Source organism: Erigeron canadensis, chromosome 4 (assembly GCF_010389155.1).
Source record: "Erigeron canadensis isolate Cc75 chromosome 4, C_canadensis_v1, whole genome shotgun sequence".
Classification (NCBI taxonomy): Eukaryota; Viridiplantae; Streptophyta; class Magnoliopsida; order Asterales; family Asteraceae; genus Erigeron; species Erigeron canadensis.
The window spans coordinates 24,506,239-24,524,488 of NC_057764.1; the positions used below are offsets into that span (position 1 = coordinate 24,506,239).

The 18,250-nt window shown below is 32.9% G+C and overlaps 1 protein-coding gene across 1 annotated transcript; it reads right to left on the minus strand.

Moving 5' to 3' along the window:
- Window positions 1–4,535: 4,535 nt before the first annotated feature.
- On the minus strand, window positions 4,536–8,001 carry LOC122597215 (SNF2 domain-containing protein CLASSY 3-like). Its single transcript, XM_043769837.1, has 5 exons — window positions 7,944–8,001; window positions 7,549–7,791; window positions 6,812–7,425; window positions 6,568–6,720; window positions 4,536–6,308 (listed from the first exon to the last, which is right to left on the minus strand). Exons 1-5 carry the CDS (start codon window positions 7,999–8,001, stop codon window positions 4,536–4,538), a joined length of 2,841 nt encoding a protein of 946 aa, XP_043625772.1.
- Window positions 8,002–18,250: the final 10,249 nt, after the last annotated feature.

Sequence of the window (18,250 nt, forward strand, 5' to 3'; positions counted from 1 at the left end):
ATAGTTAGGTATTGATAATGTAATGTAGTTTCTTAAAATCTGAAAACAATAATATGTTTGTATCAATAACGTTTAGCGGCAAAAATTTAATTTTTAATCATATAACTTACAAATGCTTCACTACTACAGAATTGGCTTATAGCGAGCGTATTGTATTATTTTAAACCACGTACTTTATTGTGTTTAAAATGTTTGTTTTTCATATGGACTTTTAATTTTAAAAGTAATATTCCGAAGTGCTGCAATGATGCTTGAATCCTTGAAAACCAAGGTTTGAGTCTGAGCAAGCGAGATTTTAACTCCAATTTAATGTCGTGCCTTCTGTAGCGGTTAAATTGGTGGGTTTTTTCTCCCCTGTGGTCCTTGACTTCGTGGATCGACCGCTAGTGATTGTCTGTCTGTATAAATGTAACGGCTAGCCATCCTATGACACGAACATTTGAAACAATATATATATATATATATATATATATATATATATATATATATATATATATATATATATAATGCATTTATTATAGTTTTACATTGTATTGTGTTCCACTCAAATAAGTTGTAGTTTTTTGCCCAAACAATAAGTATTAAATTTTGAGTGAACAGTGGGCCAGTGGCCAGACATTATGCACAATAGAACTCGATAGGACGTGGGAAAGTTATTTAATTTTTTTGAAAGATAAAAGTCGTTTGGAAATTTCGTGTCGAGATTCGACATCGAGAGGTCTAGGTTATCCTGTCTGAACTGGGGTCGGTGCTAAAGAGCTTCTTCGAAGTAGAAATGCCTATTTCAAATACCCGATGGTGGAAAACTCCTTACTAATTAATCTGCCCGAAGACACGACGATTAATAGGGGTAAACTCTGTCCTCTCAGACTTGAACATAGATATACCCAAGTCAAGCCATCATAAATGAATTTAATTCCTATGTACTGCTCAAAGCTTAAACACAAGACCTCATGCAAGGGAGAAATTATTCAATTAAATGAAATATTGTATCATATTAGACAAGATATTACCGTACGACTAGTTGTTGTATAAGCTGTCTTCTTGACCCAATACTCGAATCTACACACAACAAATTCATGAACTTCTTTGTTTGGACCACATCGAGAGAACCCCAATTCTTTGTTGGGTGGGGATTCAAATTTTAACCAAATTGTAGGTTTGTAGAAAAGAAAACACCACCCATTAAAAGCAAGAAAATGCACTTGAGTACCTTTACATTGTATTCTTGAGTTTTAAGTATAAGAAAAGAAAAGATAAGAATGGATAAGAGAAGATAAAAGAAAGTTTTATATTTATAATAGGCATTCTTGAGTTAAAATTTATAGATAAGAAAAGAAAGGATAAACAATATTAAATTTACAATTATATCCTTAACCATATTTTATATACTCATTGAAAACCATATTTATCAAAGAGTATATATATTAATAAATATAATTAAAAGGTTCGTTAATAAAAATAAAGATGTAGCAAAGGCTGCAATGCATATTCAACTACTATTAATTTACCTAGTAAATAAATAAATAACCTAATATATCTACAATCAACACAAGAAAAAGAAAAACAATTTACTCTCTTTTCTTTCTCTCTTGGTAAACACAATCCCATCTCTATGGCAAATCTACTTTGTCCTCTATCACAGCCTTTTTCTTCACCATTAAAATCAATTATCACCTCCTTTTACTTCACCACATATCGCATCACAGACCAGAATTTAGATCCTCTTTTCATTGTCTTTTTCTTCACTAGAATTTACACAAGAGTGGGCGGACATTGATGGCACATGAAGGCGATGAATAGTGACTGGTTTTGACAAAGGGTTAACCTCTGGATTTCAACGATGAATTCGAAGGGTAAATTGGTACTTATATACATGGATGTAAGTTTTCCTTTCAAATCTGGTCATATTTGGCCAAAAAACTTGGGGCAAAAAATCCTTAATTTTTCTTATCATTTTTTTTCTATTCTTGCTTAACAAAACTCAAGAATGAAAAAGTTAGTTTTTTCCCTATCTTTTCTTTTCTTATCCCTAAAAAAAAAAAATCAAGAATGAAGTGTTAGCAAGATATCGTAACTAACATTGAGAAGCAAAGTATACACAAGATAAATAAAAAAACCAAGCATTAAAGATATGCATCCAAATGTAAACATGGTACAAACTCTCACCACATATGGAGTATTAATGGGAAATTTTTTTTGAAACGGACGTTTTTTAAGGGTGTTTTGTCAAACAAGTTTTCGGAAAAAAAAATTTGTGCAACCGGGTAAACCAGTATTGGCACTACCGGTTTGGATTACTTGGCTCGAACCCGGTATTCGCAAAACTGGTTCAGAAAAAGTTATTTGAAACCGGTATTTCCATTACCGATTTCGAAGTTCGTACCACCTTTTGTAGAGCAACAATACAAACAGTGAGCATGCAGGCTGGGATTGTGACTTGATGTGACTACACACTGCGAAACCGGTTTTCCCATTACCGGGTTCACACTACGTGACAAAAGTACCATGCAACAAAACCTTTATCATCCGTTTACGTAGTATATATACATGCATATTTTTGATCAGATAGTCACACTAAAACAAGTATATTTTCATAAGTAATAGGGATAAGTACCCAGAAATGCAGTCAACTAATGCTCAAAATTTATTGTGTGCACGAACTTTAGGTCAGCTTTATTGTATTCGGGAAACTCGTTCAATAGTCCTATAGCATGCAAAAGTGACCGGGTCAAAAGTTAGCCGGTCACCACTTTCACGTTAATCCGTTGACTGCTTACGTGACATGCACACAATAACTTTTTGGGATTAGTTTGTGCACACAATAACTTTTTGGGATTAGTTTATGCACACAATTAAAAAAAAAGATTATTTTTTTTCAAACTCGCCGAAAACTGTAAATACTCGCCGAAAAACTTAACAATCCGATTAAACCTTCGTTTATTCGAATTAGACCACGAAATTGGCACCAAAATACTCAAAAATCAGCCGCGAACAAACCCTCGGCAAAAGTTAAACCAATTTAGACTCGTCGGATAATTCATCAACTCGCCGGAAAAATTGAAATCACCATAACTTTATTGTTTCTTCGAGTTTCGGACAACAATTTTGAGCAGTTTGGTGTTGGTTTCAAGTCGAAACTCGAACAAACAACAAAGTTATGGTGATTTTAATTTTTCCGGCGAGTTGGTGAATTTTTCGGCGAGTCTCAATCGGTTTAACTTTTGTTGAGGGTTTGTTCGCGCCTGATTTTTGAGTATTTTGGTGCGAATTTCGTGGTCTAATTCGAAAAAACGAAGGTTTAATCGGATTTTTAAGTTTTCCGGCGAATATTTGCAGTTTCTGGCGAGTTTGAAAAAAAATAATCTGTTTTTTTTTAATTGTATGCATAAACTAATCCTAAAAAGTTATTGTGTGCGTGTCACGTAAGCAGTCAACGGGTCAATGTGAAAGTAACCGGTCCCACATAGCCATAATCTCGTTTTATGTTCACAATAACCAAAACTTCAAGTTTCGTGAACACAATAAAGATAACCTAGAGTTCGTACACATAATAACTTTTGAGCATTAGTTAACTACATTTTAGGGCACTTATCCCTTCTATAAAATCTGTTCTTGACCCAATACTCAATCTACACATCAACAAATTCATCAACTTCTTTGTTCAACTTCTTTGTTCGGACCACACATTTCTATGTTTGGCTTTCGAATATGTATGACCCCAAAGACCCAATTTGGACTATCAAACTCTAACCACATTGTAGCAAAGAAAACGCCACTACAGCTATTCGGCTAATACTATTTCATCATGACATTATCAACAGCATTGTATGATAAAATCAAAATGAGTATAAATTATAAAAATATATAATTGATCAACCAAGAAAAAGCACTTTAGTGCAAGAAATAAATAGAAAATCAATTCTAATATTCTATTGCTTAATTAGTAAAGCAAACAGACAAATGGAAATGTTATTTAACTGCAATAACATGATCACTTATGCAGTTTTATATTATTTTTTACAAATGGAAATGTTAGTAACTTAGTATGTAGTCTAACTCCTGATATTGAGAAGCAAAACATACATAAGAAAGCAATGGCTAAGCTTAATATCAGTGTAGCCGAACAACATTAACATTAACCAAAACTTAACCTCAGAATCCGAACAGCAGCAACAACAGAACACGACACAGAGCCAAACAACAGTAGCATCAGTAATAGTAACTAAACCAACAGGCACAAAAAGTTTTTGAGCAAGATCTTGGCTATCATGCTCACTGATATCAAATTCAATCGAATCTAAGACTAAGCTTACAACTAGTTTACATTCCTTTAGAAATCAATATATTCAACAAATAAAAATGTTGTTCACAGTTACAATATCAGCTCCAAATTTGTAAAAACACTAAAACAATCTATTTAGGAACTACCCGTTTACGCTTTTGCAAAAAATTAAGTTACAACATTCCAAAACTAGCATGATATTATTCAGTTGAGAATAAAAAAGCCCACCTTAAAAGCCGAAAACTTTCTATCAAACTCTTGGTTGATTTTCAGGGTACCTGATCTTCTTGAACATGTGTTTCAGTTCTTGATGGTCCAACATGTGTTGCAAGATCTTATCATCTAAGGTCACCTTTCTACTAACTTCCGCACTAGCCATTGAACCCGAAGAAAAGACCATCTCAGCTACCCGAGCTTTCTCCACCTGTTGATTATACTTGTCCTCCTCAGTAGTACCAGCAATTAAATGGTAAGTATACACCACTTTCTTTTGGCCAAGTCGATATGCTCTACTAATAGCTTGGCTTTCAACAGAGGGATTCCAAACGACATCCAAAAGAACAACACGAGAAGCACCATAAAGATGAATGCCTTCAGAACAACATCTTGTAGACGCCAACAACACTTTCCCTTTACCGTTTGGATCATTAAAATCGTTAAAAATTGCTTGCCTATGCACCTGAGTTATCCTTCCATCAATGACCATAATCTCTGTCCCGACATTCCAATGAAAAGCCCGAGCAACTTGGTCCTGTAACAACTCCAACGGCTTGAGATATTGACTAAATATAAGAACCTTCTCATTTAACAATACACTAAGGCGAATGAGCTCCATAACAAATCTGGTCTTCACACCACAATGGGGGTGACGTCTCATCTTTTCAAGTTCTTGTTTGTTCACCAACTTCTCTTCTTTTTCAGATAATGACCAATGTAGGATCAAAGAAGGATGAACAGAGACCAATGCAACTTTGTGTTCATACTCGAAAGATGTTGTCATATTTTCCAAATTTTCAATCAAACTCTTCTGAATTGCAGGCGGGTCTAGAAGAATGACAATTTCTTTCAAACCTGGAAGCTTGCTCTCAAGAATATGTCCTTTATGGACATGAACAAACGGTGAAATTATCTTACTGATCTTCTCGACATCTTCACAAGTGGATCTACTTCCAGATCTCTTCATGTTCTGTCGAATCATATCTGAAAAGATCTTTCCCTTCACGATTTCTGGCCTTACTAAACGTAGGGTATTGAACAACTCCCTGAAGTTGTTTTGAAAAGGCGTTCCTGATAAAATCACACGGTTTTTTGTTTTTAGCTTCAAAAGTGTATTCCAAATGTTGCTTTCCTGATTACGAGGTGTGTGTCCTTCATCAAGAACTACTAATCCCGGCATATCCAGCAAAATGTTCCTCATTTTTTCAAGACGTTTGTTCTTGGTGTTCAAAATCCCAGCTAGTTTTGTATACAAATTGTAGCTTATTCCAAGAACGCTTCCACCATTACTCCAAGATCTTATCTTTATAGCACGGATAGAATCTTTATTGTGGCGGGAACTGCTTATGTTAATAAACGAAAAACCAACTGGCCATTTCTTAGACTCAGCTTCCCATGTTAGAAGCGTGCTTGCTGGAGCAACTATTACCGGACAACATCTGGAAAATATTTTAAGGAATGTGTCAACAAATACGATTGCTAAGAGGGTTTTCCCAGTGCCCGGAGCATGAGAGATGATGCAGCCACCGCAGCCACCCCCTCCACGTGAACCAAGTTTTTGTAGTTCTGAAAACTCTATTGTTCCTACCAAATTTTCCCACAAAAACTTGAACGCTTGTCGTTGGTGGGGATACAAGTGAGAGCGGATACTAGTAGGAATAAGTTCCCAAACTGTTCCTCTGGTTTCGTGACACATGATGTCAGGAGAGTTAGAGTCTGCACCTTCAGGATATAGATTTTCAGAACTAGACACCCGATATTCATCAAATCGATAACTTCTTTTTGACTTATCCGGTGCATAAGTTGCCTGCAAGGCAATAAAAATTTAACTAAATAGATGGTGTTTGGATGTGATTTGCTATTTGAGGTTGCATAATCACAAAACCAGATGTTTGAGGTTTGACACATTCTTAATTATCAAAAAGATATTTCATGTTTCTTTAATCATTATTTACAATTTTATATTTATACACAAAATATCTTTTTCTTTAGATTCACTAATATCAAGTTTTCATATGTCTATGTGTATTCCAGTATCAAAAGGATAAAAGTTTCAAGTTACTTACATGCTTCGAGATCGTATCTTTGGTCTCAAGAATAACAGCTCCGCATGCACAACACCTGTAGCCCGTTTGCTCCTCAAAGTAAAAGTCCCCATGCTCCCCTCGTCGGCAAAGATCAATAGGGGAAATGTTCTTATCTTTCTCGTGTTTCTCAACCTTCATACACATAAGGTCTATATAGGTAAGATTTCCCGTAGATGAGAAACAAAAAGACAGATATATACGCAAGACAATAAAAGAACCTAACCGTGGAATCTCTGTAGGAACCCATTTCGTCAAATTCAAGTTCAAATTTCATCTCTTCAAATAGGCCTTCTGCACCGAACTCATCAGTCGTTTGACTCTTAGACTCGTTTTCGCTGACATCAAATCTGTACGTATATGAACTAACATACTTTTTGCCTTGAACACCTTCATTTGCAATATTTGAATCCAAAATTGCATCAAGAGACCCACCATCATCTTTTGAGCTACCCTTATTAGATTTTTCATGTTCATCCGAACTTGATTTATCAACTCTTGTGTAACGATCTAAGCCACTCAATTCACCCATCGTGTCACGATCTATGTTTATAGCCTTCTTTCTCTTCTGATGGCCAATATTACTCAGTTCATTCGTTGGTCCTTTATCCATTTTCTTCATTCTTGATTTGTGTACTAAAGGATCATGCACCTTTCTGTCAATTGATCCAGGCCGGACTTTCTCCTTTGTTTTTTCCATAGAAGATTGCTTCCATTTCACCGGTGGCTCGTCTTCATCCCCACTTTCACAAGCACTAAACTGACCATCTTCATCATCTTCAGGAAACTGAAATGTGTCGACCTTACTATTACTTTGTCTCCCATCCGCTTCTGTGACAACTGTAGAAGTTAGAACTTAGAAACAGATATGCATACCCCGAATCAATCCATTTATTAGTAAACGTGTTATTTTCATCATCTCTAAGAAGTAAGAAGTGCATATCAAGGATTAAGAAGCATCACCTTCTTTTTTGTCGTCTGAATCTGAATCAACTGATAGGTGAACAACTTGTATACGTGTCCCGGTTTTCTTCATTCTTGTTTTCTGTACTAAAGGCTCATTCTCCTTTCTGTCAGTTAATCCAGACCGAACTTTCGCCTTTGATTTTTCCATATTAGATTGCTTCCTTTTCACCGGTGGCTCATCTTCATCTTCGGGAAACTGAAATGCGTTGGCCTTACTTTTACTATGAATTTCATCTGCTTCTGTGACAAATTATAGAAGTTAGAAAACAACAATACTAGAGTTAGGTGGATCTGCTAGCATCTTTTTTTTTTCCATTAAATTGCTATAGTAAAAATCCCTCCGAAAATTAAATTTTCGGAACTTGAGGGACTAAAAATGGCAATTTCGAAACCTTGCAAATAACTGCCTTCTGGTGGATTTATACAACCCGTAACAAGAATTCTGATCATTCTCTTTTCTTCTTTCTGGTTCTTTTCTCTCAAATAATAAACACACAGAACGTTCTTAATTCTTTAAATTGTATCCAATTGAATAGTTTGGGTGAACCGCCAAATTGATTCAATCTGAAAGTGATTACACGCCTTTCAGAGTTTGATTATATCCGGTTATCTGTTCGTTATTCACGAATTTTCCCAACAAAGATTGAATCAATTTACTGAAGATGACGAACAACGATTCTGGCAAGGATATGATGAAACCCTTTGAGAAGTTGAAGCAGTTTACTGGGCAGGAATTTCGTCGATGGCAAAAAAAGATGCACTTCTATCTGACGAATTTGAAAGTGGTATATGTTCTGAGTACCCCATGCCCTGAGGTCGTTGAGAATGAAACCCTGGAACAAACTCGCGCTCGTTCGAAGTGGGAAAATTCTGACTACATTTGTCGCGGTCATATTCTTAACGGTATGTCTGATTCCTTGTTTGATGTCTATCAAAACGTAGAGTCTGCAAAAGAATTATGGGATTCCCTTGAAGCCAAATACATGGCAGAAGATGTGTCTAGTAAGAAATTTATTGTCAGTAATTTTATTAATTATAAGATGGTAGATACTAGGCCTGTCATGGAACAATATCATGAATTGCAAAGGATGCTAGGACAGTTGGCACTATATGGTATGAAAATGGATGAATCTATTTCTGTTTGTAGTGTGATTGACAAACTGCCCCCCTCTTGGAAAGATTTTAAAAATAATCTGAAACATAAGAAAGAGGATATGACTATGGTTCAACTTGGAAGTTGTCTCCAAATTGAACAATCCATACGTGATATGGAAAAGGCATCTGATGGTGGTACTAAAGCCATGGCTGGTTCTTCTGTGAACATGATGGAGGAGGGTGAAACCTCCAAGGCCGGTAAAGGGAAACGAAAATCTCAAGGCAATAACAATAAAGGGTCTGATAAGAAACCAAAGTTGGCTTGTTGGAAGTGTGGGAAACTTGGACACTTGAAACGTGAATGCAGGTCTGGTAAGGGTAAAGGAAAAGGCAAAAACGAGGTTGGTTCTAGTGGATCCAAGGATCCTGAAAAACAAGCAGGTTCGTTTTTGGTGCCATGTGATCATTCTGTTCAGATTTATTATATATCTGTAATATCTGAAGCATTTTATGTGCAGGATGATGACACTTCGTGGTGGACAGATTCAGGAGCAACATGTCATGTGTGCAAGGATCTTCGATGGTTCAAGGACTTTAAACCAATTGAAGATGGATCTTTATTGAAGATGGGCAATGCTGCTATTGAACCTGTTAAAGGATTACAAGCCTTTCAGAGTTTGATTATATCCGGTTATCTGTTCGTTATTCACGAATTTCCCCAACAGAAACTTTGATAAAAAGTTAAACTTAAAAATATATTACTTACGTTCTGTATTATTTTCTTTCGCTTTTGAATGTTCATCAGATGAGGCTTCGTCAATGTGATACGATTTCTTCACTCTTGCCTTTGATGTAGAAGAGCCTACTTCTAAACATACAGTTTTAAAACCCAAGGAAGAAAATTGGCATATGAAACTCATTATAATCATAGTTTCTTATATGATTATAATAACTATTTAGTAAATAATGAGAAATTCATATTCATCATGTTATTGGTTGTTACCTAAGACTCAAATCTGATTATTGCAACTTAAAAAACAACAACAATCCATTTAAAAACACATTTAGAAAACTAATGCTGAGAGGTCAGATTGGAAAGCTACCATTGTAATGGCTCCTTTCCTCTTCAGACTCCTCAACCAATACTTTGACAACTTTTTGGATTTCATCACAATTTCTTGTTGTTGGTCTACCAGGTCCTTCGAATACTGTAAGACCGATATACAATCTAATCATAATAAATAAGCAAGTTCAAAAAAATTCCATTGTAAACTAAACTATACATTACCATGTTGAGTACTTGTATTAGAGGCCTTCTTCTTTGCATTTCCTTCAACTGATTTAGACCGGGCCTTTTTCTTTGTGTTCTCTAAAGAGGAATTCTTCCTTTTTAGTGGTAACAAGTTTCTATCCTCCGAGTTATCACTCTCACTGTCACTTGAGCTTGATTGCTCATCTTCGCTTTCACCTTCACTAGAGCTCAATGGCTGATATTCACTTTCGTTAGAACTCAATGAGTCGTCTTCATCATCTTCAGTATACTGGAGTGATTCTGTGATCATATTATTTTGACTTACGTCAGCCCCTTTTACGGTTATAGTAGTTAAAAACAATCATTCTAGCTGTTGGTGGCAAAATGAAGGGGTCGGGCAGATTCAGTAACATAACGAAACACATTTTGTCCATTTTTTTATAAATATATGGTGTCCTATATGATTAGAAAATTTTTTGCACTCGGTTTACACCTTGATTAAAAAAAAAAAAAATACTATGTCCTCTCATTCGGTTTACACTTTACACCTTAAATGGTTTTTCATCTTTCACAACCCATTTCCTTTTTAGCCAATATTTTACTTTGTTGACCCGTTACGGATATACACACCCCAAGTCGACCCATTCACCAGTAAACTAGATTAAACCATCATATTAGAGAAGTACAGATCAAAAATCAAGAAGCATTAGGTACTATACCTTCTTGTTTTTCATCTGAATCCAAGTCATCAAGGCTGTCTGATTTCTTTACTCTCACCTTTGATCTAGAAGGGCCTGCTTCTAAATAAAAATTTATGTAACCCAAATAATGAGAAAATCAAAGTCATACTCATGATATAATACATGTTAAAAATCACAAAAAATACATCTAAAAAACAAATGTTTAGAAATCAAAGTCAGAATCATTTTTTAAAAAGCCTTACCGTTGTCATGATCTGTTTGAGGACTAGTTTTAGAGGCTGCATTTTTCTTAACCTCGTACTCACAGTATTTGTAGAATTGAAACCGGGTTCTTGAAGCAATGGGTATATATTGATTCTTACTCATTGTGATCCAGCTATTCAATGGAATGTTTTTGAGCTGTTTTATTCGCAAAACAATTACAGATCTACGATTTCGTTTGGTTGAAAAATAGTTAGATGATTTCAATTCACAGAATGAAGATAAAAAAGGAGCTAGCTAGCAACTTAAATGTCCTGCCTAATTCCCACTAATCAATGGAAGAGTAATAATGTAGATGATGATAATGTTCAAGACAAAGTGTGAAAGAGAAATCTTTCTAAAATTGGCGGTAAAGTTCAATTCACTTGGGTTTGATGCTTATGCTAATGATAGTAAACAAAATATTTGCCTTTAATACTTATATATTTACTATGGTATATTATTTGTGCATGCCACTATATTTTAAAAAAGTTCATTTATGTGAAATATACATAACTTGTATACGTTCATTATATATTTAGGTACACGATTTAGTCTTGCTGGTATATTGAATTTTTTTTTTAAGGTGTGGATCAATTGCTGACTTCGAATAAGCTCTTTAGCGCGGTCCCAGTTAAGACAACGTATGTTAGACCTCCCGCTGTCAAATCGCGACACGAAGTTTTCATCGAAATTCACATTGACCCGGTTAAGACAACGTATGCTAAACCTCCCGATGTCAAATCGTGACATGAAGTTTCTAGCGAAATTCACCTTTCAAAAAAAAAATTGCTCGCAACTTGGAATCTATCTTACGTTCTCTTAACCGGGTCGACCCTAAAAAGCCCTCTCACCTTCAATACTTTGTATGAGAAAAATCCCCCAATTAAACAAAAAATTACCGAGTATTTGGTAATAGAGCATAATGAGTCATTATTGTTATGGTTATATATATATATATATATATGGTAACACTCCGGTGAAAACACTTTTAATATAAGAACGATGAGAACACTTAAAATCATCATTTTGATGCATTAAAAGTCTATAAAACTAACATAGTACATAACTAATTATCATTATTTAAGTGTTTAACAACTCATTGATCCGTCAAAATCAAAAAAATCACGTTTTTTGTTTTGTGCATCCATCTTGGATGCATATTCATCAGAACGATACATAAAAAAAACGTGATTTTTTCGATTTTGATGGATCAATGTGTTGTTAAACACTTAAATAATGATAATTAGTAATGCACTATGTCAGTTTTAAGGACTTTTAATGCATCAAAATGTAGTTTTTAATTGTTCTCATTTGTTCTCATTTGATAGCCATCCTATATATATATATATAAGAAAAAGAAATATAAGGTTGTCCAACACCTAAGCTTAGGTGTGGAATCCCTCACATACTAATATTTTATCATTTATTGTCTAATGAATAAATGTATGGACCCCCATGATTTTTATGGTTTAAAAAATTAATATGTGAGTGTCCGGCACCTAAGCTTATGTACCTAACTGCCTTATATTTTCATCCCCCATATATATATATATGAGATGGGTATATGAGGCTGTTAGACATCTATTTTGGGTGAAAACCCCCTCACAATCACATGCTATTTTTTAAACAATAAAAAACATAGGGGCCAACATTTATTCAAAATATTAAAAAATTAGTATGTGAGGGGTTTTTCACCTAAGTTTGGTGCACAACAGTCCCATACTCACTTTTATAGGGAAGGTGGTGCTGTTAGGCACCTAAGTTAGGTGAAATCCCCCTCACATGTTGATTTTTTAATCCATAAAAAACATAGGGGGCCATTATTTATTCATTATATATTTATGGATTAAAAAATTAGCAAGTGAGAGGGATTTCACCCAACTTAGGTGTATAACATCACCACCTTCACTTTTCCCATATATATATATATATATATATAGGGAAAAAGGAATATAAGGCTGTCCGGCACCTAAGCTTAAGTGTGTAACTCCTCACATACTAATATTTTACTATTTATTGTTTAATGAATAAATGCATGGACCCCCATGATTTTTATGGATTAAAAAAACAATATGTGAGTGTTCCACACCTAAGCTTAAATACCCGACAGCCTTATATTACCATCCCCCATATATATATATATATACTTTTCAATTTAACTCTTTTTTAGTAGCGAGTTAAATCATTAATACTCAATTAGCATTTGAAATACCAGAGTGACATTCAATTGGATAGTATGCGGTGTTCGAACAACGCATGCATGAAATGAAACCTATGACTCTCAAAAACCTCCCCTAATAATCTACTCTCTACAAATGTTTGAAGTGAGATTCGAATCCTGATAGATTTCTCCAAAGTGTATGATTAAGATGTATTAAATAGTTACACTCAGGTGGTGAAACATAATAAACATAAAAACCATTATTGAGATAAAAAAATAAAACCTAGGAATGGAAAAGAAACGGATGTAAGTAGATTTTACAATTATTTCCTTGATAATAAATAAATGTAAATAGGAGATGAACATCAAATCAGAATAAAAAAAAAACTTAAAAGAAAACCATCAAATGACAAAAATAAAAAAGTAATAACTTTTAAAAGGAAAGTGTTTATATATATGACATCATAACTAAATAAAATAAAAAAGGAAAATACTTTTAAGAATGAATTTGAAGATGACAAATAAGTTATTTATATAACATAGTGATGATAACAATGTTTTTTTCTTTAATATAAATAAGAGATTAGTAAATATTGTGTAACCAAATTAATAGTGAGCTCTCGATATATGACCAAATATTGGGGTTTTTTTTTGAACGGCCAATACTATATCTAATAATAAGCAATAGTAACTAAATAAATTTTAACTTACGGAGTAACTGTTTAGCAATATAACCGAATAAATTCTTTGCCATCAATAGGAAAAGCATCAAACCGAACTAAATTTGACTGACTCGCCAGTTTTGGAAATATTTTTCTTTCACACTTTGTCTTCGTCATCTTATTGTTCAATGCTAGTTTGCTCTTTTTACATGGTTGTAAAACTCCCCCGAGTTGACCGAGTATTCAAAATAAACTCCTGACTCCCCATCTCGTCGAGTCGAGTCCGAGTCATGAGTTCGTCAACTTTGATACGGACAAAATGATGATAAAGCGTGAATTTATCAACTAATCAAACATTTAATCTTCAAGTTTCAATTATTATATTAATGTTTACAAACAATTATGTTTAAATTTGAAGTTTGGAATTTTTTTTAAAGTTCTATTACATATAATCTCAAAAATACTTATGTTTGCATATAAAATTGCAATCCAAATTTTCCCCGAGTCGAGTCCGAGTCTCCAAAAACTCCTGACTCTCCCCTTCACCGAGTCAATTCCGAGTCACGAGTTTCCCAACCTTGTTTTTGTGAGTTCTCCTAATACCTTCATTTAATATTCATTAATCGAAGCCCACTACGAAATCCAAACATTTATTTTGAAGTGATGATGTCATATCTTTTATATCATATTTATGCATTATTTATTTAGACTGTTATTTCATTATAATAATGTGTGACCAATTAATCAAAAATAATGACACATATATCAATTCTCATATATTTTACAAAATTGATACGGCCAACATATGGAAATGTAATAGCGCAATTCATTGTTTATAATTTTCTTTAATCAATGGCAAAATATATTAATAAAAATGACTACCAAAGCTTTATGGAAGATATCATAACATCATATAAAAACATGATTCTAAATATTAGATATGCAAAATATGTTAAATAAATATGTAATTTAGGTTTATAATCATTCTACATGCATGGAGGTGTACATCCATGATGACATTTTCAATTTCAAATTAACAAATTATTAACCTATGCTAACAAAATATTAACATGAGATTTTCTAACATGTGCTCTAAAAGACACACTATTAAATGTATTTTGGAAATTGAAAAAAATAACAAGAGTTTTTTTGGAAATTGAAAAACATTAAAACATTCTAATTGAAAGATGTTTTTTATTTTTTTTATTTTTGAGAAACTTTTGTAAACTTTTTCAGTTTACAAAGCACTATAGTAGTTTTTTTAGGTTTTAGTGGACCCGGATCTGTTTGGGTGTTATCAAAAATGAGCTTAGGTGAAAACCAGTGACATGTCCATTGGTCTTGGAATTTTTTTTTTCCTAAAATTCAGATTTTTTCATACATTTTAGTTTATTTTGTAGTAAAGATCCAAACAAAAATGGTACATAATTTGTAGATAAATGGTTACAAAATCTATAGTTTGTAGATTGTAGTTTTTTTTGTAATTGTATTGTTCGATTTGCTAGTTAGATTAATATTAGGGAAAATTACAATAATAACCAATTTTCGTTGCGATTGTATCAAACGCAAAATCGCAATAAGAAACGGCAAATCGTAACAAGAAACTTGCAAATCTTGCGGTTTTGGTTTATTGTTGTGATTTTCTTGGCTATTTTGTGATAATCCGAAAAAACTTAGCTAATTTGATACGATCCCAACGAAAATTGGCTATGTCGTGATTTTCTCTTAATATTAATACACAATCTCTTTTTGACTTTCAAAAACAAAATATCACGAAATAAAATATTATTGGTGAATGTAAAATACTATTAATTTGAGTTCAAGAAAGCAAAGTTAAAATAATATTAACGCGCTAATATTTTTCTTGATTCAAAACTGTTTCAACCAACTTAATGGCAATTTTAAACTTAGTTTAAAGGCCCTTGATGCCTTGTGGGCTTGTAAGAAGTTTGAAGTTATTAAAGGAACATTCGGTGGGTGGTTAATGACTTAATGCTCATAACATTTAAATTTTTTGGGTGTTACATAGTTATATGTATCAAGAACACAATATACATGATGAGAAAAATTAGGCAAAAGAAAAATAGTCTCTAACAAACGATTGTTTGTTTTTATTATTATCTCAAAGCAAAGTTTGTGTAACCCTGATAAGATTTTTAAAAGTGATACTGCAATTTTAAAAGATATATGGCGATTAAAACCTTTACAATCTTTTATATTAATAAAAGAAAATTGTTTCTAGAAGTTTTTTTAAACAAAAATCTTATGTGTCAAGTTCATATTATTTCCTACAAGGGTTTTAAAAAATTATGACATCATAAATCATTTTGATTTTTCTTTTCTTTAGATTTTTGTAGAATTTGATTTAATTTGGAAACCAAATCTTCGTCATACAAATTTCATGCCAAGATTTTCTCTTATAGTTATTAACTATTATCACTATACTAATATTATTATTAGTAATACAAAGTTATAGTTTATTTTAATGATATCTATTTAAAGCTTTAAATACAATAATATGTTTATAAACTTTTTTTTTTCATTCTTGTGTATTATTTTATCAGTTTGTCTCATATATGTAAAATATATGAATGCGAAACTACTTTATGTCTTTATTGCACCGTGTTTATATATTTCATATATAAAAATTAAACAAATATGCAATTATTTCTTTACTAAACATTATTGAATATTGACTAGTAAAATTTGAATTAAAATGTCCAGGTTGAAACCGGAGAATATATAGGTAGTGTTAATATATTACACAAGATGACATGAAACCACTAAAGAAAGTTTTAAAACAAATAAATATATTATAAATATTCGATCACATTATGATGAGAGATATATACATCACGTTGTGATCAACCTTGCTTAATTATTGCATGGTTAATTTTTGCATGGTAAAATTTTAAATTTCACCATTATGATGAGCAATATATGTTCAGCTTCATTATTGTCTAAATTTATAGCTTCCATTTTTATTATTACATATTCTATTAAAAAGGAAAGATAATGATATATGCAATGGTTTTTAATTGTTAAAGTTTCCTTCTAAATATAGAAGGATCAGGAGCGAGCAAAAAAAGATACATTTAATCTACTACCTTTTAACTTGATATATAATAAGGATTTAAGTAGGAAATTATATTTTTTTTCCTTATAACTATTGATATATTTTTTTATTTTTCTTTCATTTTTTTTCCTTTTTTTTAGTTAAACACATAAATAACTTTTTTGTGATTTTTCTTTCCTTGTTCTCTTATTTCATTTCTTCTATTTTACTTTCTTGCCAATTAAAAATCAATAATGCATAAGTTACTAAGTTTCCCTTAGGAGAAAGTTCGGCCTAGATCAATTGACAGAAAGGTGCATGATCCTTTAGTACACAAAACAAGAATGAAGAAAATGGATAAAGGACCAACGAATGAACCGAGTAATATCCACCTTCATAAGAGAAAGAAGACTATAAACATAGATCGTGACACAATGGGTGAATTGAGTGACTTAGATCGTTACACAAGATTTGATAAATCAAGTTTGGATGAACATGAAAAATCTAATAAGGGTAGCCCAAAAGATGATGGTGGGTCTCTAGATGCTATTTTGGATTCAAATATTGCAAATGAAGGTAGGCAATAAGTATGTTAGTTCATTTACGTTCAGGTTCGATGTGAGCGAAAACGAGTCTAAGACTCAAAAGATTGATGGGTTTGGTGCAGAAGGCCTATTTGAAGAGATGAACTTTGAATTTGAATGTTACGAAATGGATTCCTACAGAGATTCCACGGTTAGTTTCTTTTGTTGTCTTGCGTATTTATCTGTCTTTTTGTTTCTCATCTACGGGAAATCTTACCTATATAGACCTTATGTGTATTGTAACATTTACGATATTTGACCATGTGGACTTGTAACGAAACGAAATTAAATGCTTTGATTAAACAATTAGTTCAGGGACTTTTTGTCGTGTTTTAATGTCACGTTGAATTAAATTGTGTTTACGGTTTCGTCTTAGCGGTTAAATGGATAATGTTAGTTATTGGTCGAATTTAGCGGAACGGGAGGCTCGTTTTTGGTCCTTTAGGTCGGACTCCTACTCAACACACACACAACCATTCATTCACTTTTCCTTTACTTTATCTTTCTATCTCTCTCTCCCTCCCCATTTACTTCCTCTCATTTCCTTCATTTACTAGCACCATAAATTCATCAATTTAAACACAAAATCTTGTGTTCTTAACATTAAATTGTCAATAAATAATATCCCTAATGTTCATCAAAATCTAAGAATTTCAAGTATTCAAGTGTTCATTCTTTCTCAAAAGCCCCAAAATCTGAATTTGAAGTCTTGAGGTAGTTTGGTAAGTGAAGCCTAACTTAATTTTTCCACTTTATATCATTAAACATGTTTCTAAGTCAAATCTTATTAGTTATTAGCCAAAAACGAGTTAAAAACAAAATTAGGGTTTTTTAAGGTTTGGTTCGGGTCAAGAATTATTTTTGGGGATGATTTGATGTTTTGGATGAAAATTATGAAGTGGGTTATGTTTATTTATGTCAAAATATGTTTAATTATGCTTCAAAA